Source organism: Rana temporaria, chromosome 5 (genome assembly GCF_905171775.1).
Source record: "Rana temporaria chromosome 5, aRanTem1.1, whole genome shotgun sequence".
NCBI lineage: Eukaryota > Metazoa > Chordata > Amphibia > Anura > Ranidae > Rana > Rana temporaria.
Window position 1 is genome coordinate 168187394 of NC_053493.1, and position 24746 is coordinate 168212139.

Genomic DNA, 24746 nt, shown 5'->3' on the forward strand with positions numbered 1-24746 from the left:
AAAAACGACAATTGCCACAAAAAATGGTTATGCGGGGTACGGAGGACTCCTGTTCCCTCGATACGCGATGTGATCCCCCTCGGATAGCAGAATTCTTCTCTTTACAGTGTGATCTATGTATGGATTTTGGGGAACGTCTAATTTACTGTGATCAGGGCCGCCATCAGGGGGGTACAGGCAGTACACCTGTAAGGGGCCCGGATGGCAACCCCCCTTTTTTTTATTAATTTTTTATTAAAAAAAATATATATTTTTTTTAAATATATTTTTATTTTATTTTTTATTAACCACTTCCCCACCGAGCCATTGTAAAATGACGTCGGCGGGGACCTCTTGTCCTTCAGACTGGACGTCATATGACGTCCTGTCTTTTCCTGATGCTAGGGGGCACGCGCCCGCCACATTCCTCGGGACCCGGTACGTGATGTCCGCCCGGCGGCCGCGAATTACCCGCAATCACGGCAGGACCATGGATCTGTGTGTGTAAACACACAGATCCATGTCCTGTCAGCGGTGAGGAGACTGATGTGTGTTCCCAGTACAGAGGAACACACATCGATCTCCTCCCCCAGTCAGTCCCCCTCCCCCTAACAGTTAGAACACACTTTAGGGAACATATTTAACCCCTTCAGCGCCCCCTAGTGTTAACCCCTTCTCTGCCAGTCACATTTACACAGTAATCAGTGCAGTTTTATAGCACTAATCGCTGTGTAAATGTGAATGGCCCCAAAAATGTGTCAAAAGTGTCCGATATGTCCGCCGCAATGTCACGGTCACAATAAAAAAACAAAAATCGCAGATCGCCGCCATTACTAGTAAAAAAAAAAAAAAAAAAAATACCATAATTCTATTCCCTATTTTTTAGACGCTAGAACTTTTGCGCAAACCGATCAAATGCGCTTATTGCATTTTTTTTTTTACCAAAAATATGTAGAATAAGTATCGGTCTAAACTGAGGAAAATGTATTTTTTTTTTTAAAAAAAATATGATATTTATTAAATCAAAAAGTAAAAAATATTGTGTTTTTTTTCAAAATTGTCGCTCTTCTTTTGTTTATAGTGCAAAAAATAAAAACCGCAGAGGTGATCAAATACCACCAAAAGTAAGCTCTATTTGTGGGAAAAAAAGGGTGACAATTTTGTTTGGGAGCCACGTCGCACGACCGTGCAATTGTCATTCAAAGTGCGACAGCGCTGAAAACTAAAAATTGGTCTGGGCAGGAAGGGGGTGAAAATGCCCTGTATGGAAGTGGTTAAAGTACAACACCACATGTGAATTGATAGTGTGAACACTAGTTAAAGTCCATAAACCTCCAATGAGTGGATATTAATGGTAATAGGATCTTGACATTGCTAGAAAATTGTAAAGTGAAAAAATGTTCATAAAGGAGGTGTTCGTAAATAAGGAATCCAGTGACTAAGCCCCCATTCACACCTAGGCGTTTTGTCGCCTGTAGTGTGACGCCGCAGCAGCCCCGAGACGCCAGAGGGATGATTTAACATGCACCTCTATGGAGATGGTTCACATCTCCACGCCGAACGCCGTACGCCTGAAAAAAAGTCCCGGACCTTTTTTTCAGGCGGCTTTCGGCATAGGAGATGGGAACCATCTCCATAGAGGGGGTCAAGGCTGTATTCACAATCGCTGCGTTTTGTCGCCGCAAATTGCGGTACAAAACGCCGCAATTTGTCGCCGCAATTCGCGGGACAAAACACCGCGATTTTGTACGCCTAGATGTGAATGCAGCCTAAGTGAATATACAGAATCCAACGGTGATATCTAAATAGGAGATCCACCACCACTTATGACAGGGGGCTTACCGGATAGATTGGACCCAGAAGGGCGTATACCCACTGGGCCAATCAAGCTTGTAAATACGACACACTTTAAGGGTATACCACAGATGTATCAAAAGACAGGAATCATTGATAAGACCTCAGACCAGGAAATCCAGGGGTTCACACCAGGTGATGGTTTACAGCAAATTCAAGAGACGACACATCAGATATCCCAATGAAAAAGAAAAAATTGGAGCGCACATAGCATAATTCCATATAAATAACACAAAATGTATTTAAAAGAAAGAAACTCACATATTGCAGTGGTAAAACAAGCTCATAAAATCAGGGTAGCAATGACGACAGCAGTCCTTCCCGACATGTTTCGTTACAATAGAACACCCCAGATGATGTTCTATTGTAATGAAACATGTAGGGAAGGACTGCCGTCGTCATTGCTACCCTGATTTTATGAGCTCGTTTTACCACTGCAATATGTGAGTTTCTTTCTTTTAAATAAATGTTGTGTTATTTATACGGAATTATGCTATGTGCGCTCGTACAGCTATGCTATGTGTCGTATTTACAAGCTTGATTGGCCCAGTGGGTATACGCCCTTCTGGGTCCAATCTATCGGGTAAGCCCCCTGTCATAAGTGGTGGTGGATCTCCTATTTAGATATCACCGTTGGATTCTGTATATTCACTTAGTCACTGGATTCCTTATTTACGAACTCCTCCTTTATGAACATTTTTTCACTTTACAATTTTCTGGCATTGTCCAGATCCTATTACCATTAATATCCACTCATTGGAGGTTTATGGACTTTAACTAGTGTTCACACTATCAATTCACATGTGGTGTTGTACATTAAGTTTTATGTATTTATTAATTATATAACATTAAATGGTATACTTTCTATTTAACATTTTCAAGGTACTGTGTTGACACCTTTTTAACAGCTATTGTAAAACACCTGACAAATTACACCCCAAAAAAAAGCAAATAAAAAAAAAACTTAAAACATACACAAAAGACATTCAAGAAACAATCAAGGTTCTTGAAAGCCTTAAAATCAACCTTAAATCATCATAATTGTACCCATCCCTAATGACTCCAATGCTTTTACTGAAATAACCAACATTTTGGCAAAGTGAATTGACCATTTTCACTCATCGTTTGTAGCAACATAAACAACTCTAATGCCCTGTACACACGATCAGTTCGTCTGATGAAAACGGTCCGATGGACCGTTTTCATCTGATGAACCGATCGTGTGTGGGCCCCATCGTTTTTTCCCCATCGGTGAAAAAACGTAGAACCCGTTTTAAAATTATCTGATGGTTAAAAAAACAATTAAAAAAACGATCGTCTGTGGGCAAGTCCATCGGTTAAAAATCCACGCATGCTCAGAATTAAGTCGACGCATGCTCGGAAGTATTGAACTTCATTTTTCTCAGAACGATTTTTAACTGATGGTGTGTAGGCAAGACTGATGAAAGTCAGCTTCATCTGATATCTGATGAAAAAATCCATCGGTCCGTTTTCATTGGCTGAACCGATCGTGTGTACGTGGCATTTCAGGTTATAGTACTTGTATTTATAAGAATTTTAAATTAGGATAAATGAAACAATAATTTTTAATGAAACAAAAAAGAAAAAAAAGGGAGGTTTTGGGCCCAATCAAAACACTGTCCTACTAATATAATGACAGGAATAAAATACATTTGTCACATATTTTTTCTTATGTTGTTTGCTTACCAGAAACAAGACACACTGCAGACAGACAGGCTATCGTTGAGACATCAAGGTTAAGGCTCTGTAAATGTAATGAAAAGTTTCTAATTGAATCCAGCCATTCACCAAATCCACGAAGGCACTGAAGTCTGTGCAGCACTAGTCCATTACAAAACACAAATTCATCTGCAGTGACATTAGACCTGCATGGGAAAAAATATGTATACATTTTTATAAAATATATACTTTCTACTGTTAAAATAACCTTGTTCATTAAGATGGCTATCAATAAAAACTAAAGTAAACTGCCCACATAAATGTAGGACTTGCCCAAAGTCTCAACTGTATTTTTTGTTTAATGTTATAGAGCAGGGGTCTCCAAACTGCGGCCCGAGGGCCAGATGTGGCCCCTTGCTAGCCTTTATCCGGCCCTTGGGGCACTATTCCTCCCACTGACACCAACAATTGGGGCACTATGTTTTTCACTGATACCAATGATGGGATACTATTCCTCCTACTAATACCAATAATGGGGCACTACTCCTCCTACTGACCACCAAACCTGAGGCCATATTTATTCTTACTGATGCTGAGCTTGGCACATTTTCTACCCCTACTGGCCACAATCCGGCCCTTCTAAAGTCTGAAGGACAGTAGACTGGCCCTTTGTTTGAAAAGTTTGGAGACCCCTGTTATAGAGAATAAGGGGCGAATTACACTTTTGCGTTGCAGTTATGTGCGCATTAACACATATTTTACTACAACGCACGTATGGACTCCAACACACTAAGGCAATGCAGTCTCCATCCACAATGGGCAATCTGCTAGGTTATAAGAGGCTGAAGCGCATATCCTTATCCCATAGCCGCTTCTGAACCTCGGTAAAGGACTTGCGACTTTGCTGGATCTCCGGTGAAAAGAAGAGCAGCTTTGTGTCTTCATAACGCATGTCAGACTTCAGACGAGCTAAGCAAGTGTAGGAGTAAGGGATGCGAAGGTGCACCTGGCAGCAGTGGTGATGTATGGGCCTGTTCGACCACAAACATGTGAGGTAAGTTACCATGGTTGAGGATGGTGGATAGGAGCTGTTCTGTGAACTCGGCCAGCTTGTTACCCTCCGCGTGCTCCTTGAGACCAAGGGCCCTGATGTTATTTCTCCGGAGTCTGTTCTTTGTGTCGATTGCCCTTTCTTGCAATGCCTTAACCTGCAGCTGAAGGTTACATCCAGCCCTCTACAAGATTTTTTCTGGCCTGCAGCAACTGTCCATGAAAATACCTAGGTTGACAGGCAGTGGATGCACCAGTCTATGTATTGTAATACAAAGTCCAGCACATTCACTGGCAGCCAGCCGGAATCATCTTTCAGTACAAATTTCCTCCCCCCTATTTGCAGGTTATTGAATCGTGTCCTTGAAAGCTTGTATTCAGAGAATACTTTATTTTCACGGAGGATTATCAATGCATGTCTTACAGGAAACAGGACAATACAAGTACATATATTGAGGAAAGACAAGCACTTCCTCTGGTTACCTTACCATAGAACACACATTATAACACTGCAGTGCACTTTATAGAGTTTATAGTTACATTAGAAAACTGCTTTACATTACATGTTGTTGTTCTTCCAACACTCCTTCTCAACAGCATGTGCTTTGTCAAATTATATTCAGCTTCTTCTGGAAATAGCTAAATAGTTCCTTCAATAAAGGCTTGGTGAAGTGCATCAGCAGTCATCTCCTCTGATGGGCAGTATTAAATGTCAATACCACCTTGCTTTTGATTGTCCCTCCGTAGGTGATGCTTGACATTGATGTGTTTGGTTCTAGGATTGATCCTTTCTGATTGCATAAATTTTATACAACCCTGGTTGTCTTCAAATATGGGAATTGGTTTTGACATGTCTATCCCAATGTCCACAAAAAGTTGACAAATCCATATCGCTTCTTGACAAACGTGTGCTGCTGCTTCAAGTGAAGATAGAGCGACAGTTGTTTGCTTATGATTACTTCCCCATACTTCCCCATTACTTCCCCATACTGGAAGATGAATCCACTTGTGGATTTTCGGTCTGTGCAGTCTGCGGCTCAATCAGCATCCACCTATGCAACAAGTTTTAGATTTGATGTTGCTGGAAACTTCATCTGAATTGTTCCTTTGAGGTACTGCATCACTCTTTTTACTGCATTTCAGTCACGCTGACAGGGAGCTGCGACTTTCCTGCATAGTATGCCCACTGCTGCGACTAGCCTGGTTTTATAGGAGTTTTCATTTTCTTTGTATCTCGCATATGGAATTCTTCCAACTTGATTTCGGAGATTTTCTGAGAAGATAACTTCTAACTTCTCTCTCTATTTGGATTCCCAGATAGTAGTTTATGGTTCCAAGTCCTTTGATTTCAAAATTTTCTTTCAGCTTGTGAATCTGATTGTAATCCCCTTTTTGTTCAAAACAGGTAAGGATGTATATCCATCTATCTTCTTGATTTTTGAAGTAGAGACAGGTGCTTTACTTCTTGAGAATCCCTCTCTGGTAAGTACTTTGTTCACTTTCTCATTCCACATCCTTTGGATGCTATCCTTTGATCAATGCCACATTTCGAATGGATTACTTTTAATGGCTCTTGAGGGTAGTCTTGAGGGTAGTCTGTTCTGTAAGTGGGTTGCAGTCATGACTGATTCTACCTAGTACTTGTGAGGTAGGTTGACATCCGACAACATGCACCTGCCCATTTCTATAAGAGTATGATTTTTCCTTTCTGCTGCATCGTTTTGTTCAGGAGTGTATGCTGTGGTTGTCTTATGTACTATTCCTTGTCTCTTCGGTCTCTTCAGATATTCGGCCACTTCTTTCCTTATGTATTCTCCTCCATTTACGGTGCCTATTATTCGTAGTTTCCATTGGAATTTGTTTCTAGACATGGCAATGAACTCTTGGAGTTTCTCTGATGTTTCAATCTTGTTTTTTATTAGATAAGTAGTTATGTATCTGGAATAATCATCAATGAAAGTCAGTAGATATCTGTTACCGCCTGACATGGGAGTTTTCATTGGGCCGCATACGTCACTGTGTATGGGCTGCAGGGAGTGGGGAGTTTTTATTTGAGATGCCTGTGGCACATGGCACGTGGCACGTGTGACTTTTGCTTCAATACAGCATTTGCACTTTGCAAGGCGTGATTGCCAAATCTTCTGATAAACCTCTCTTTATAATGTCCTGTATAGCTTCTGGATATCTGTGCCCCAGCCGCCTGTGCCATAAGTGAATACATTTGTTGTGTATGTCATTATAGACTATATTGGCTTGCTGGTCTGTGGTGATGAGCTTGTATAGGTGATCATCCCGTTTTCTTTTTGCAAGGAATCACTTATTATTGTGAATTGTGCATTCATTACCCTGTATGGGAATTGCCGGCACTGAAAGAAGGTATCCGAATGATGTCTATAGCTGCAGGCATCATTCAGATACCATCACTCAAACCCGACAACATCAGATGACGTACGGTGGGCAGGAAGCGGTTAAAGGTGCCACTCCCTGATGTGTTTTCAGTTTCCTTTTTAGCTGCTTTGACTCTTTTGTGGATAGCTCTAACTTGCGCTGCTCGGCTTTCAAGATAGAATAGTTCTTTTTTAAATGACTGGTCTTCTTACAGTGAAAACAAGGCTCTGCTTTCTTTGTTGTATTATGTGCCTTTGTACATCTTAAGAGCTTTGTCATCATGCTGCATATTTTCTTTCCTTCTGTCATATTCATCAATTAATTTGCTTTTTACATGCGCTAGTGTGAGCTCCTGCTCGGGTCTGGTTTCTAAAGTGTTGACAAGAGCAGTATATGTCTTTGGAAGGCTGAAGAGGAGCATGGCAACAATATGATTATCTTTGATGTCCTCTCCGATGGAGCGCAGTTGCTCTATGATTTCTAGCAGAGCATTCATGTGGTTACACATATGCTGGCCTTCTTCTAGTCTCATTCCATATAGCTTCCTTTAGCAGAAAGAGCTTACTGTTTAGACTTGAAGCTTATGCAGTTTATGTAATGATGTCCACATACCTTTGGCTGTTTTGTCTCTTCTTATGTGGATAACTGGTCATCTTCCACTAGTAAGCTTATAATTTATTTTGCCCGTCTGTCCCAGTCGTCTGTCTCTCTGTCTGTGAGTCTGTCTGTATTCAGCACTTGCCACAAGTCATCCTTGGTGAGAAACACTTCCAGTTTAAACTTCCACAGCTGGTAATTGGCATGGTTCAGCTTTGCAATTATAAACTTCACATCTGAACTGCTTGCCATATTTCAGTAGCTTGTATAATTTTTTTTTATTTGATCCAGTGCACAAAGCAAAGTCCATAAAGACATGGAATTTGACTGGCCTGCACAGAGTCATGACCTCAACCCAAAAGAACACCTTTGACATGAATTAGAGCGGAGACACTGCGAGACAGACCTTCTTGTCCAAATCAGTGCCTGACCTCACAAATATGCTTCTGGAAGAATGCTCAAGCATTCCCATAGACACACTTCTAAACCTTGTGGACAGTCTTCTCAGCAAAGTTCATGTGTGTGTAAAGGCAGGCGTCCCAATACATTTTTGGTAATATAGTGTAAATATTCACAATTCACAATTTTCTCATTCATTTAGCACACTTGCAGTCCTTCCCAACTTTTATGTACCACTATACTACATACCAATAATGAAATACATTTGAATGCTGGTATATATATGCATAAATGTTGTCACCTTTAAATTACGTTAATAAAAATGTATTGAAATTGAAATGAAAATCAGTTTTTACACTTACAGATTTAAAAAAAAAAAGAGGGATAAACTAATGAAACAGGATTCAGTCTGTCGTGTGGCCTTTCAGTAAATTAGGGTCTATTTCTGTTAGAACAAATTCTGTAGAAATTTGAAAAATGTAAACAAAGCAGGATTACCTGATTGAAAGCCTTAATAGAAAAAGTTCCAGAAATGCCATTTCTATCAGTAATGTCTGATCATCCAGTGAAAGATCACTAAATCCAGGAATTTTTTCTGCCCATTTTTTTGAGATTTCAATGGAGACAGTAAGAAGATTGTAGAACTGTTGAATACATTCTATATCTGTGCTGGCAGCTGCCTGGTCAGTATCAGCAGAGTACTGTGGATTTAAACAAAGAAAAAAATGTATATATATATTTGTGGAAATAATAATGAATAACTTTTATTTATTTTTTTAGTAATATTTTCTATTAATGTTTATCATGTAAGCAGGAAAATTTCCTGAAATCTAGACTATCACAAAATTTGCAACACAATGTGGTGCAGGGTCATGCATTGTGGCATTGCCTTAGTGAGTTGGGCTGTCATTAAAAATGAACAGTAATGCAATGTAGTTATCATGCATTGCTGTACATTACCTTGATGCAAAGATATACTGTAAATTGGACCTTAATACAGAAAGCACATTTACAAAAATGCAGCACATTTACACACATTTATAATTGTCTGGATAGATATTTTGCTGTAATGACTCTAGGAAGTACCACAAAGTAAAGTAAAGTATTTTTTTTCTTTTACAGTTTTGAATAAAGTAAAGCATGGAAAACAACCCCGTCCTGTGTCCCATTGGGGAGATTTATTTTTACTTCCTGTACCAGAGACAAAACGGGAAGTTATTGGAAATCTCTCTGAAGCAGGGAAATACTCTTTTAGACATCTGTCATAGTAACAGATGTCCCCATTGAAACATTTTACCTCCCCTCCAGTTTTTGTGACAATTTTACATTTCTCATCACTTGAGCTGAATCTCCCCAGAAACAAAGACAGCATTAAAAACCTGAAAATAGATGATGAATACAAATCATAACACTTGGAATATATAGTTCAAAAAGTTATTATTTTTTATTAATAAAACTTTTTGAACTTTAGATTCTAAGGTGTGGTGCTTTTATTAACCATCTCACATTACTATGTTTTGACCTGCAAATACAATTTTTTCATTCATCTACCACATCTTGTTGTCTGCTCTTCCTGCTTCTTCAATTAAGATCGACGCTGATATGAAAAAAGGTGTTTGTGAGCTCAGCTATCTGATAAACACTGTCCACAGTAATTGTATCTGCTTATACAGGCCATGAATTGAGGTCTCAGTTGGAGTCAGAATAGATATATACTGTTAGCGATTGTGACATTTACTTTTTCAAAAAAATGAAAGCTAATGTTTTGTGAATCAAAAAATAAAATAAAAAAATGTAATCCTCTGCCCCCTGAAACCCTTGCAACCCTTAGTTTTTTTAACCCCATTATGACAGGTGATACAAAAAAGCATGCTGCTGCTACTAAATGTCTTAGGCCTGGTTCACACCTATGCGTTTTTTGGTGCTCTGCAGAAACGCACCACAGTTCATTTAACATGGTTTCCTATGGGACACGTTCACATCTATGTTTTTTTAAGTTGCTGGAAAGGGTCAAGGACTTTTTTCAAATGCAAAATGGTGCTTTTTTTGGTTCAATATACTTCAATAGAGAAGCTGCAGAAAAGCATGTCCTGTAGTGTGTGTTTGCAGCAATTTGCATTTATAATCTGCCCAACAACAATTGTCCAAAGAAAAGCATAACGAATGCAAAATGCAAATCGCAGCAAAATTGCATGTGCAAAAACACATGATCACATGAATGAGCAAAAAGTGCGCAATGTGTGGTGAGCTGGCTCACTGAAAACTGACGCGTTTCATCCATTGGGACTTCAACCCCAGCATCTTTGGCTCAAGCTCTCTGTTCCCCACTCACCTCTAACACTTGTAAACACAGGAGTCTGGCTTCTGTGTTTACAAGTGACAGCTTATCTTCCAACAGCTCCCACAGATCTGATCTCCTGAGCAGATCCCACAGAGTGCAGTAAGGGGACACGAGAGATGCAGGTGCCAGGGGTGCAGTGTGTTCAAGGGCAGGGATGCATCGTTTGGTAGGCTGACCCTCTGTGATCTCCATTTTTCCCTGGTGCCCGTATGCTGACACCCCTGCTGGATGATCTCCATGTGAGTGACATTGGTGGGCCCACCTTCAGTGGGGAGGTACTAGAGCCTGCTGGGTGCTTCAGCTTAATACAGAAACAAAAGTAAGACATGTGCAAGATGGCAGAGCTTTTAAGGAGGGGGGAGAAGATAGAGCGGTGGATGGGGGTGCTGCATGTTGAGGTCAGAGCTGAAAAGGGATGGAAGTGGATGGGGGATGCAGAGGTAAGCAGCTGTGGAAGAGTGCTGAACTCTGTACTTAATGCACTCCTGGTATTTAATGACCCTTTACGACCCTCCCACTGTTAGTGAAATTCGGCTACATAGACTACTTGATGTAGTTTGGAGGGTGTGTAGGCAAAGGGGGGTTGTGGGGGGTCCTGGTTGAGTTCCTGCGCCTATTCTCTGAGAAAAAAAACCCCTGGTCATGGCTGATCAATTCCCCTATTTTCATGCAGTAATCCACATACACTGTCCCTGTTTATCAGCTGGACTGAATGCATGTCTAATCTTTTCTATGTGTTGCATCACAAATGCAAGCTTATTTTATGAAACAAACACATCTCTTCCAGCATGTTAAGCTCCATGATTTGCTTTTACCTGCACCAGCACTAGAACAAGAGACTCAAGGATTGTGGGATATATAGTTTCTTCACAGAAAGTCTAAATTATTAGGCTACGGACAGAGATTGTGCAGTACCATGCCTCATGTTTCAAACTGAAATGGCTAGCACAGGAATGTAATAAATGACATCATAAAACTACATGATCAATGAACATCTTGAGGAGGTGAAAAACACAAAATGCAAATAGGAAGGTTTACAATGGCTTTAAGGCTGTGTTCACAAATTTGCGTGCTGAAATCTCAATGTGATTTAGGCATGCATTTCTTTGCGATTACCATTCTGGTTTCTGTGTAATCTCTGTACAAAGGCGATTTTGCCATCTCCCTCTCTCTCCACAACTGCATTCCTCCATTTCAAAAACCCCTCCTATTGACATCAATGCAAAAGCACCTTCCATTCACTACAATGCAAAAACACCTTCAGCCCTGGTTCACACTGGTATGTTTTGACATGCGATTTGATATGTCAAACCGCATGTCAAATCAGCGGTATATGCCGGCAATTGCACCGTTCTAATCTGCACCGATTTTAAAAAGTAGTTTCTGTACTACTTTTTGTGATTTCAGGCTGCGATTTACATTGACATCTGTGCAGAAACCTGCACAGATGTCTCTGAAATCGCGGCCGAAATCGGGACTGCCATGTGGGAGTGAAATCGTGCAAGTTCAGCTGAACTCAGCACAGCTTCATTCCTGCAGCCCAGTGTGAACCTGGGCTCAGCCGCAATCCTATTTGAACACTTATATTAACTATACACTGAAGATTCAAAACTCGCACAGGACTCTTTTCGTAATCGCACTGAAAATGCAATGCGCATGAATCGTGCTGTTTCAAATGGCTATTGATGAATGTAACATCTCTGTACTCCAACCCAGCTCCTGCTACACAAGTTCAATGCCTGTAGTTAATGTGGCACCTGAATTAAAGAGGTGGATTGCTTTTATTCATGTTGGCTGTATAAAGGGCAAATCTCAAACTTACTGGGTGAGTCCACTCAGCTCCTTTAGGGACATTACACTATAAGGTCCTTTGGTGGTAGGAACTGATGCAAATGATCTAAATGCTCTGCAAAGCAAATATTAGGGATATAAAGAAACACAAAACAATTAAACATACTGTAGAGTAGTCAAGATCCCTGGGTGAAGAGTCTTCTACTGCCTGAATCAAAGCCTCCAACATACTGTTTGAAGGAGATGGCAAACTCCTTTGAGATGATTCTTGATGAGAAGGGCTTTTTGGTTTAGATGGAAGTCTTCCTCTTCTTCCTTTCAGACTGTCTGTTCTTACAACTAATTAAATGAATAAGATATACCATGTTCAAATATATTTTCTATAACGGATATAACTAAGGCAAGTACATTCTGATAGCACAGTTTTGAATAAAAGGAGGCTGATTTACTAATGTCCACTCAATATATCAATTGAAGATTCACTTCAATTATCCAATCATGCTAATTTCTATTTATTTATTTTATGTTAAACGTGATTTTGTGTTCAACGTGAACACAGCTACAGTTTATTAGGTGAAGAGTCTTAAAACCCTTTAGTAAATCAACCTCAGTGTGTCATGTATGTGATTGCAAAAGTTCTTCTGCAGTAAGAAGAGAGTGCAGTGTTCCATTAACTTCTCCTAAAGTGTATGTAAAAGCAAATTTTATGAACTTATGAAAAACATACACACGACCGGTTTCCTCGGCAAAAAAGCTCTCCCACCAAGTTTATTGATGGATTCTGTCGAGGAAAACGGTCGTGTGTACGAGGCCTAACTCATACAGAGAAAGTGCTCATGGAACTTTAGAAGAGATACCCCATAAGGAAAACACCTCAGTATAAAAAAAGTTCAGATTTTTACTTATAACATATAAGTATTAAAAAACATACATGTTGATGTCCAAATCCATAAAATGATTTCTGATGAGATAAAATATCTAATGCCTCGTACACACGACCGAGTTTCTCAGCAAAAACCAGCAAGAAACTTGCTGGGAGATATTTTTTTGCCGAGGAAACCGGTCGTGTGTACATTTTCGTCGAGGAAACTGTCGAGAAACTCGACGAGCCAAAAAGAGAGCATGTTCTCTATTTCCTTGAGGGGAATGGAGAAAATTGGCTTGTCGAGTTCCTCGACAGCCTAACAAGGAACGCGACGAGGAAAACGATGTGTTTCGCTCGTCGAGTTCCTCGGTCGTGTGTACGAGGCTTCAGAAGTGAACGTTGCTTCGCAAAACGTGTTTGAATGTATAATCTCTGCTCTGTCTACACTATGGCTAAACAGCATATTTTTACTTGAATGGTTGATTAATGTATCATTCCTCCATTTCATGGATTTGTATATCAGCAAGTATGTTTTTCAATATTTATATGTTATGAATAAAAATTGTAAAATGTTTTATACTGAGGAGTTTTCTTTATGGTGTATATCTTCTAAAGTCCCATGGGCATTTTCTCTGCATGAGTCAGTTCATAAAGTTTGGGCACTGAGCTATGCCTCACTCATGCATCAAACCAATTTTTTATATGTAGAAGTAAAGCCTTTTGTTCAGTTTTGGAAAGAGTGGGGAAGGTTTAGACCCCAGTGTCAACAAAACAGGAACTAATTGGAAATTACAAATGTTCGAAATGTTACACAAGTAAAAGTTAAGGGGAAAACTCCCAATAGGGGCAATTGTTCTGGTAACAAATGTCTAAGGCCCCGTACACACGACCAGTTTCCTCGGCAGAATTCATCTTCCGACCGAGTTTCTGGCTGAATTCTGCCGAGGAAACTGGTCGTGTGTACACTTTCGGCCGAGGAAGCCGACGAGGAGCTCGGCGAGGAAATAGAGAACATGTTCTCTATTTCCTCGTTGTTCTATGGGAGCTCTCTCCCCGCCGAGCTCCTCGGCGGCTTCAGTGCTGAACTGGCCGAGGAACTCGATGTGTTTGGCACGTCGAGTTCCTCGGCCGTGTGTACGAGGCTTTAGATGAGAATTACCCTCACTTTCCTCTGTTTTCCTGTTATATCTCAATGACAGGAAGTAAAGGGAAATCTCCCCAGCAGGGCACAGCCGGTAAAAACATAAAAGAAGCTACAATCTGATAGGGGCTATACATACACTTCTTTAAATCCATGATCATTAAAGGGGTGTTCCAGCCTGTTTTTAAGTTTATTAAAAGTCAGCAGCTACAAAAAGTGTAGCTGCTGGCTTTTAATAAAAAGACACTTACCTGCTCCACGGTTCCAGCGACGCACCGGCCGGGGCTCCGATCCTCGCCCCCCCTCGTCGGCCGGCGTCTTCATTCCTATTGTGGGCACCCGGCAGTGACAGCTTTCGGCTTCACGGCCGGGCACCCACTGCGCATGCGCGAGCAGCACTGCGCATGCGCGAGCGGCGCGGCGCTGTCCGATTGGACAGGCGCTCGCCTACAGGGAGGGGCTGCAATAAGGCGATTAAGCTATTCGCCTTACCAGCCCCTCGGCAGAAGGAGGAAGTGGGACAGGAAGTCCCACTCCTCCTGAAGCCCCCACTCCTCCCCCCAAAAAATTACATGCCAAATGTGGCATGTAAGGGGGCAAGGAGTGGATTAAGCGGAAGTTCCATTTTTAGGTGGAGCTCCGCTTTAAGCATTTTTGTTTTTCATATATTTTATTGGGGCCCATTCACATCATAGTAACCTGTGGTAACTAGATGATGCTGCGATATCTGGAATAGGCCCCAACATAGAAAAACTTGCTCCTATACTGTTCTTTTCACTGGGGTACATCAAAATACCACTATGGTGTGCATGCACCTACCCATCCTGTTGCAGTGTAACACACTGAAAACTTGTGTTACAACAGTGCGCTAGGTGTCTACCAGCTTTTTTGTTATCTGGGATCAATACATATTTCAAGAGCCTAAATAAGTAATATTGAACAAGTAATGCAGTATAATTCATTTTAGTTATTGTGCTGAAATTCATGTTTTAGAGAAAAGGAATTAGTCTTATACTAGCAACTAGAATAAACACAGATTTTTTAAGCTATTTTATTTTTACCAAGTGTTTATCCCTGTAACTCCAACAGGGTTTGTATTTCCTCAGTCTTGTGATCTAGTATTCCTGGAAAGCAGTACAGCCAGGTACCTGACCCCCTTGCAGAGTACACTGCAGTTTAGTAATAAAGTCTGGTCTAGGACACACACCAGCCTGTGTCTGGACAGTGAAGGAGCAGCAGCACTCTGTTTATTGTTCACTAATAGTAGAGTAATAGTAGGGTAAGAGCCGGTTCACAGGTGTGCGTTGTGATTTTATTCAGTTTTGCACGTGTTTTTAGCCATGCTACCATTGAGCTTTATTAGAACGCCTGTTTTGATTAAAAGCGCATCAAAGATGCAGCATGCAGGACTTTTATGTGTTTGCATCAAATGCACATTCTAATAGAGTTCAATAGTAGCGTGGCTGAAAACAAAGCATAAAAATACATTGCATATATGTGAACCAGCCCTAATAGAGCCCACGCTGGACTCTAGTGCTGTCCCTCCTGGAAGCTAATATCAAGACAAATGTAGAAGCTTAGGCTGGATCTATGTAAAAAGGATTTAAAGCGTTTGTTATCCCAACACTTAAAGTAAACGCAGAAAAAAAACCTGCAAGAAAAAGGCAAAATGAGCTAGTATGCATCGTATACTAGCTCATTATGAAATACTTACCTTAGTTTGAAGCTGTTGCAGGGGTCTCCTTACCCCGCTGTGATCAGCAACTTGTCTCCCGAAATCATTTTCATGTATTTACGGGCTCCGCTGCTATGATTGGCCGGAGCCGCAACAACATCACTCCCACAAATGCATGTGGGAGCCGCCGGTCATGGCACGGCTACTGAAGTAACGGCACGAGCGGGCCGTTTCTTCAGTGCGCATGTGCCAATGATGTTGGCACATGCGGATACAGTGAATATCTCAAAAACTGTCCTAAATCTTAAACACTTTAATATTCCTGATATGTGCCTGCTGTACTAAGTAATTGTCTGAGAAAAAATCCTGTTTCCTAACAAAAACTGACCACACTAAGCAGGAAATCACATCGTGACCAGTTCTTTAGCTATGCTGGGAAATCAGTATGCTCTCCTCCAATGATCAGACATGTCCTGACATGCCCCCGCTGCACAGCCACTCACCGGGAAGCTCATTGCACTGCTACTGCTTCTCCTCCCTCAGCTCTTATGCAGCTGAGAATAGAAGGAATGCGATCAATTATAAAATAGGGAAAAGAGGTATTTATGATTTTTTTTTTATTTCTATACACAAATGTTTTGCATTTCATTTCTATTGTTGTTTTACAAGGTGATCGTTTACAACCACTTTAATGGCTTTTATTGAATGCAGAAAAGAATACCTTCCTAACAAATCATTAGAAGGAACTACCAAAAATTATAATTGATGTGCTCACTGCAATTTAGGTTTTATAGTAGAAGACTAGGGCTGTACCTAAAATAAATAGCATTTCAAGTTTTTTAGCTAATAAGCTTATAAAAAAAAAAAAAAAAATATATATTTTACCTTCTTTAACCATGCCAACACTGAGGCATTTTTGAAATCTGCAGTACTGGCAGCGGTTTCTTCTTCTTTTGTCCACTGGACAAGTTTTGTTTGCCAGACATACATATTTTGCATTTTTCTGCACTGTTCTCTAAAAATATATAGAAGAGAATACTTTTAGTTGGTGGAAAAACAAAATAAGCTGACAGAACAAGGCATGTAATGTATCACTGCATAAACAAAATGCAATTTGCATTATTAGGTGAAATAGATCGTCCTAATGCAATAGCCTGCAGCAAATTTCTATGTATCAGAGCTAATTGTGCCTATTGTAATAATCGAGACGACTTTAAAACGATTTAGACACATTTAAATGGTACAATACAATTGTACTGTGTATGAAATTGCTACCCAAGTAATTTTACATTTAAGTATTCCCATTTACAAACATTTTCTTTTTTAATTTGTGTAAATTAGATTTTTCAATGTCAAAATTGAGGCTCTATAGGAAGTACAATAAATATATTTTTATATATATCTTTTTATTAAATTTCCAAGATCATTATACAGCATACGTTTGCAAATACACACATTATCAAAACCTGAATAGAAATAAAAAAAACGAAACAGGGGAGAGGAAGAAATTATATATATATATATATATATATATATATATATATATATATATATATATATATATATATATATATATATATAGTGGATAAAAATCAATGGTTTAAAAAAAAAATCTAATTTGCCATGTAGGTGTCACCCCATTAATTTGTTCAGATCTTCTTGCAAGGTTTCCACATCCTGCAGAGAAGCTATTGCTCCTGTGTATCATCCACAAATCCTGAGATTGAACTGTTTATCCCATCCTCCAGGTCATTTATGAATAAATTAAATAGGCTTGGTCCCAGGACAGAACCCTGAGGGACCCCACTTTTCAAATTGGACCATTCCGAGTACTCCCCACTTATCACTACCCTCTGAACTCACCCTTGTAGCCAGTTAACAATCCAGGTACTCGCCTTTTTGTCCATGCCGACAGACCTTAGCTTGTATAGTAAAAGTTAGTGGGGAACTGTATCAAATGTCTTTGCATAATCCAGATACATTACGCCTAGGAGACTTCATTTATCAAGATGGTAGCTCACCTCCTCATAGAAGGTTAGTAGATTTGTTTGGCCGCTCTGATTACACCCTTACATTCCTTATTGCATTCTTTGTACAGTTGGAATGCTGATGATGTTCCCTCAGCCTTGCATTTTTTGAAGGCCTTCTGTTTTGCTTTTATATGAATTTTTATGTTTGCATTAAGCCACCCAGGGCTTTTATTAGCTCTTTTAAATGTATTACCCTTTGGGATGCACTGGCTAATACCCTTATTTAATATGCTCCTAAATCACCACCGTTTTTCCTCCATGTTCTTTGTTCCTAGGATTTTATCGCATTTAGTATCTTCTAGCAAGGAGGGTAGTTTCTGGAAGTTGTTTTTTTTTTTTTATTCAGTGTCTTTGTATTTCAAAACCATAACAGGAAATAGTCAAATAATAATCAATACATAATAGTATAGCGTTTCAAAATTAGATGAAAAACAAGCTATAGAGAGTAGATTAGATAATTAGAATATCCTGTGTGAGTAGAGGAGGTTCGGACATAAAATGGAACTTGCAATGGGATGACTCGATCAGTTTCGCGCGTCTAACAGCGCTTCTTCCCAGAGTCTCTTAGATATAGTTTGATATGATATCAGTGGATTCAAAGACATTACTATACAACATAGAAGAAATTAGGTTTAAAACACTAGGTCCGGGCTGCTGGACACTAGATAGTATACAGATGAACCCTTGAGGGCAAACAGATCTCAAATGGAGTATTAGACTGCCAGAGAGAGGGGGGAGAGAGGGGGGGGGGCCACCGTGGCTCCCAGCCCTATTGTAGTCTCCAAATATTCAGCAAACCGTGCCAGGGCTTAGACCTGAGATGGGGTTGTAGCCCACCAGGCAGTAAAGATTCTGATAAATCGAATGGCAGCGGATATTCTCCATAAGTCGCATGAGACTTATGGAGAATATCCGCTGCCATTCATTGTTTGCAAATAATAAAGATTCTAACTACCAGCATGAACGAGTCTTTACATTTAAAGAGCACCTGTTATTTCAGATCCATCATGGCAGCCCCTGTTAGCAAGCATCCACTCTCCTGCTGCCACCACCTTGTTGTGTCACTGCCGCATCACCAGCAGTGAATGGGACTGTCAGTGAGTCAACAGCGGGTCAGAGGAGGAGTTGCTGTAGGACAGAGATGACAATTTCTCTGTAAAAATTATGATTTAAATCAAGCCTTTTTACTGATGATTTTGCTTTAAAATCATGATTTAATTTGAGTTGATTTAGATCAAATCAACCCTCTATCTATCTATCTATCTATCTATCTATCTATCTATCTATCTATCTATCGATATTCATATCTATAGCTATAGCTATAGATATCTCTATCTATCTATCTATAGATATTCATATCTATAGCTATATATATCTCTATCTATAGCTATATATATATATCTATAGATATCTCTCTCTCTCATATATATATATATATATATATATATATATATATATATATATATATATATATATATATATCTATCTATATCTATATCTATATCTATATCTATATATATATATATATATATATATAGAGAGAGAGAGAGAGAGAGATATCTATGCATATATCTTCTCTTTGAGTTACATCTTTTAGGAATAATAAATCCATGTGGCCCACATTTAGTAAAAATTTTCATTGCGATTGCTGTGTTATGGAATATGATTTGAAGAGTCGTATAAGTTCAGCAAGGGTAAGTAAATTACCACCTGAGGCTACTACACCACAGCTTATGTCAGTGCCACTGCCTCAGGTACCAAAGAAGGAAACATCCTCTCCTGGAACAAACCATGGAAATCCTCCCAATGGAGCTAGCTGGGACACTGCAGGAGGCAATTTAACCATTCTGTTTACTCTATCCCAGATCTTCAATGTAGCTGTTGTTAATGGAGATACCCCTTCCAACAAACTCCTATATGCTGCCGGCACCCATGGGGCATGAGTAAAATTGTGTCCGGCCATATAATTTTCTATTTTAACCCAAATGTTATCGCTCTCATAGTGATTCCAATTTAGGATCCTGACTAATGTCATAGCTTTATAATATGACTGGATATATGGCAATCCCACCCCTCCCCTGCTTTTTGGCCTATGTAAAGTAGAGAAAGATATTATAGTTTTTTTTAATACCAAATACAGTAAACTCTATAAACATCTTACGTTACACATCTGAAAAAGGCATTTGTAAAGCAATAGGCACTGTATGGCAAATATATAAATTTGAGGGGAGAGCCATGTGAGAGAACTCTGTCGTCACATGAGCAGGTCTTTTTGTAGAGTTTTCAATTGTTCATGATTTTCTAGGTTCAACATTTTCTGGTCTACAGAGATGAATATACCTAGGTAATGCATAGCCTGCTTTCCCACACAAATGGAAAACTGCAATTGTTGTTGAGTGAGAAGGTAAATAGCAAGGATTTCAGATATTTTATAATTCATTTTAAAGTTAGATACCTTTCTAAACTTATTCAATTCAGTCATTAATATAGATATAACAGGATCTGTAATATAAAAAAAAATATCGTCAGCATATGCTGAGGATAATTTATTTTCAATAGGACCTATCGATATTCCCTTTATATCTGAGTTTTGTCTAACTTTGCAAAGCAGGCATTCTAACATTAAAGCAAAAAATAAGGGTGACAGGGGACAACCCTGTCTAAAGTCCTGTTTACTCATATCCTGGCTTCTGGTATAACAAAATTATCCATCCTTCTATACGGAAACCTAACCTCAAGAACCACAATAGTTCTTCCATAAAGGTCCAGTCCACCCTGTCAAAAGCCTTTTTGCCATCTGTAGAAAGGATTAAAGAGGGTTGGGAGGTTAGCTGGTGGGTAGCCCACTTGATGGTAATAATGGCCCACACGGTATTGTCACTTGCCTCGCTTCCCGGAATGAATCCCATTTGATCAGGGTAGACCAGAAGGGCAATAAATAATTTAGAACAGGTATAAATATTTTGTATTTAAATCTATATATTTCTATTTCTATTCCATATGTAATCACACAAAAAATATAAAGCGTAGCTGTCTTTTTGTACTAAAAAAACGTGTATGGGTTACAGCACCCTCCACATATCTGCAGTATATCCAGACACAGACCCGCTTCATTCTCCATTACATCAGAAAGTGTTTACCCCTGTTGCAGTGTGCTGGCATGACTACAGACTCTACAGAGATGAATGGAAGAGCCGAGTTGAGAGCCAAGTGGAAAGGCCAATTTAAAATACAGTACAAAGGTACTTTAACCACTTAATACCAGGCACTTACGCACCTTCCTGCCCAAGCCAATTTTCAGCTTTCAGCGCTGTCGCACTTTGAATGACAATTGCGCGGTCATGCTACACTGTACCCAAACAATTTTTTTTATAATTTTGTTCCCACAAATAGAGCTTTCTTTTGGTGGTATTTGATCACCTCTGCAATTTTTTTTTTTGCGCAACAACTAAAAAAAAGCCTGAAAATTTAGAAAAAAAATTAAGTTTTGTTTTTTCTGTAATTTTTTTGTAAATACAGTGAGGAAAATAAGTATTTGAACACCCTGCTATTTTGCAAGTTCTCCCACTTGGAAATCATGGAGGGGTCTGAAATTGTCATCGTAGGTGCATGTCCACTGTGAGAGACATAATCAAAAAAAAAAAATACAGAAATCACAATTTATGATTTTTTAACTATTTATTTGTATGATACAGCTGCAAATAAGTATTTGAACACCTGTCTATCAGCTAGAATTCTGACCCTGAAAGACCTGTTAGTCTGCCTTTAAAATGTCCACCTCCACTACATTTATTATCCTAAATTAGATGCACTTGTTTGAGGTCATTAGCTGCATAAAGACACCTGTCCACCCCATACAATCAGTAAGAATCGAACTACTAACATGGCCAAGACCAAAGAGCTGTCCAAAGACACTAGAGACAAAATTGTACACATCCACAAGGCTGGAAAGGGCTACGGGGAAATTGCCAAGCAGCTTGGTGAAAAAAGGTCCACTGTTGGAGCAATCATTAGAAAATGGAAGAAGCTAAACATGACTGTCAATCTCCCTCGGACTGGGGCTCCATGCAAAATCTCACCTCGTGGGGTCTCAATGATCCTAAGAAAGGTGAGAAATCAGCCCAGGACTACACGGGAGGAGCTGGTCAATGACCTGAAATGAGCTGGGACCACCGTTTCCAAGGTTACTGTTGGTAATACACTAAGACGTCATGGTTTGAAATCATGCATGGCACGGAAGGTTCCCCTGCTTAAACCAGCACATGTCAAGGCCCGTCTTAAGTTTGCCAATGACCATTTGGATGATCCAGAGGAGTCATGGGAGAAAGTCATGTGGTCAGATGAGACCAAAATAGAACTTTTTGGTCATAATTCCACTAACCGTGTTTGGAGGAAGAAGAATGGCGAGTACCATCCCAAGAACACCATCCCTACTGTGAAGCATGGGGGTGGTAGCATCATGCTTTGGGGGTGTTTTTCTGCACATGGGACAGGGCGACTGCACTGTATTAAGGAGAGGATGACCGGGGCCATGTATTGCGAGATTTTGGGCAACAACCTCCTTCCCTCAGTTAGAGCTTTGAAGATGGGTCGAGGCTGGGTCTTCCAACATGACAATGACCCGAAGCACACAGCCAGGATAACCAAGGAGTGGCTCTGTAAGAAGCATATAAAGGTTCTGGCGTGGCCTAGCCAGTCTCCAGATCTAAACCCAATAGAGAATCTTTGGAGGGAGCTCAAACTCCATGTTTCTCAGCGACAGCCCAGAAACCTGACTGATCTAGAGAAGATCTGTGTGGAGGAGTGGGCCAAAATCCCTCCTCCAGTGTGTGCAAACCTGGTGAAAAACTACAAGAAACGTTTGACCTCTGTAATTGCAAACAAAGGCTAATGTACCAAATATTAACATTGATTTTCTCAGGTGTTCAAATACTTATTTGCAGCTGTATCATACAAATAAATAGTTAAAAAAATCATAAATTGTGATTTCTGGATTTTTTTTTTTTGATTATGTCTCTCACAGTGGACATGCACCTACGATAACAATTTCAGACCCCTCCATGATTTCCAAGTGGGAGAACTTGCAAAATAGCAGGGTGTTCAAATACTTATTTTCCTCACTGTAAGTAAGTTTTCTTCTTCAATTACGGGAACTGATATGGTGGCACTTATGGGCACCAATGAGGTGACACTGATGGGCATTGATGGTCACTGATAGGCGGCACTGATGGGCAATGATAGGCGGTGCTGGTATGTGGCACTGATGGGCACTCATGGGTGGCACTGATGGGCACTCATAGGCGGCACTGATGGGTACGGTGGCACTGATGGACATTGAGGGGTGGCACTGATGGCATTGCTGGGCATCACTTGTTTATTTACTAATTTTTGCCAGTCAGTGCCCATGTTGCCAGTCAGTGCCCATTTGTGGGCACTGATTGGCATCTTTTGTGCTTATTTTTTTTACATGTGGATGGCCATGGGGGATGTGCCTAGCCATCCACATGTTGCCCCCTTCCCTGGTGGTCCTGGCGGCTTCCCTGGTGGTCCAGTGTGGGCATCCGAGGGGGGGCTGCGCTGATAAACAATCAGCGCAAACCCCCCTGTCAGGAGAGCTATCGATTGGCGCTCCTCTACTCGCGCCTGTCAGACGCGAGTGAGGAAGAGCCAATCAACGGCTCTTCCTGTTTACATTGTGATCAGCCGTGATTGGACATGGCTGATCATGTGGTAAAGAGCCTCCACCACGGTCTCTTTACCGAGATCGGAGATGCAGGGTGTCAGACTGACACCCCGCATCACCGATTGCCGCGCTGCACGCCCCCCACAGGCACACGCCGGCATGTTATCCTGCTGTACGTCAATAGACGTCCAGTCAGGATAACACAACCACTTCCGGACGTCAATTTACTATTGACCGGGCGGGAAGTGGTTAAGCATCAGAAGATGAAGGGTGTGAAAATTAATGTGCTGTACATTACACAATACATTCACAGACATCTGCATCACCAATCTCTGACTGACGAGTTTGCATGGAGTGGTTCCTTATAGAAAACCTGTCCTGGCCTAAAACATTTCTATGGTATCAAGAGTGCTGAAGTGCACTTTGTGGAACCTGCAAGTACCTGATTTTGTCTGTAAAATTATCCCAGTGTCCAAGTGGGTACAAGTCCAAGTCTAAGGCCCCGTACACACGAGAGGATCTATCCGCTGGAATTTATCCGCGGACCGGTTTCAGCGGATAGATCCCCTGGTGTGTACGATCCAGCGGATATTTTTCCGCTGATATTTTTCCCGGCGATGGATTTCCAGCGGATCAAAATTTCTTAACATGCTAAGAAATCGATCCGCTGGAATCCAGTCCAGCGGATTGATCCGATGGTCTGTACAGACTCACCGGATCAATCCGTCCGAATCCATCCCTCGCATGCGTCGTAATGATTTGACGCATGCGTGGAAGTTCTTATATTATAGCGTCGCGCACGTCGCCGCGTCATCATCGCAGCGATGGCGCGACACGTCACCGCGGAGGGAATTCCGTGGGGATTTTGATCTCATGGTTAGTACAACCATGACATCAAAATCCGCCAGAGAATTTATCCACGGAAACGGACCTCTGGACCGTTTCCGCGGATCGATCCTCTCGTGTGTACTAGGCCATAGTCTCCTTTATTTTTAGACCCAGGCTGTACTGAGAGCCTTGACTTCTACCCAAGTGGGGACGAATTACTCACCCCCTAAAGCTAATGCAGCTGTCAAATGCCACTAGCAGTCAGTAGAGGATCTTTTATTTGACAGCTGAATGAGGCTTTGGCTCCAGGAAGGCCAGAAACTTAAAACCGACTTAGAAAAGGCTTCATGTACAGCTTAAACCTAGAATCCAAGGAGGTTCAACAGGGATACATTTGAAGAAATATAAAAGGTACTTTTACAAACAACAATGTGCCTACACTGTT

General features: G+C 40.6%; 1 protein-coding gene across 1 annotated transcript in view; it reads right to left on the reverse strand.

The window, feature by feature from the left end:
- Window positions 1-24746, reverse strand: part of NR4A3 (nuclear receptor subfamily 4 group A member 3) — a 109696-nt gene that overhangs the window by 16340 nt on the left and 68610 nt on the right. The window contains exons 5-8 of the mRNA XM_040353346.1: window positions 16646-16775; window positions 12246-12418; window positions 8446-8648; window positions 3541-3719 (exon numbers count right to left, since the gene is read on the reverse strand). Of these exons, the coding sequence (XP_040209280.1) occupies window positions 3541-3719; window positions 8446-8648; window positions 12246-12418; window positions 16646-16775 (685 nt within the window). The remainder of the gene's footprint in view (window positions 1-3540; window positions 3720-8445; window positions 8649-12245; window positions 12419-16645; window positions 16776-24746) is intronic.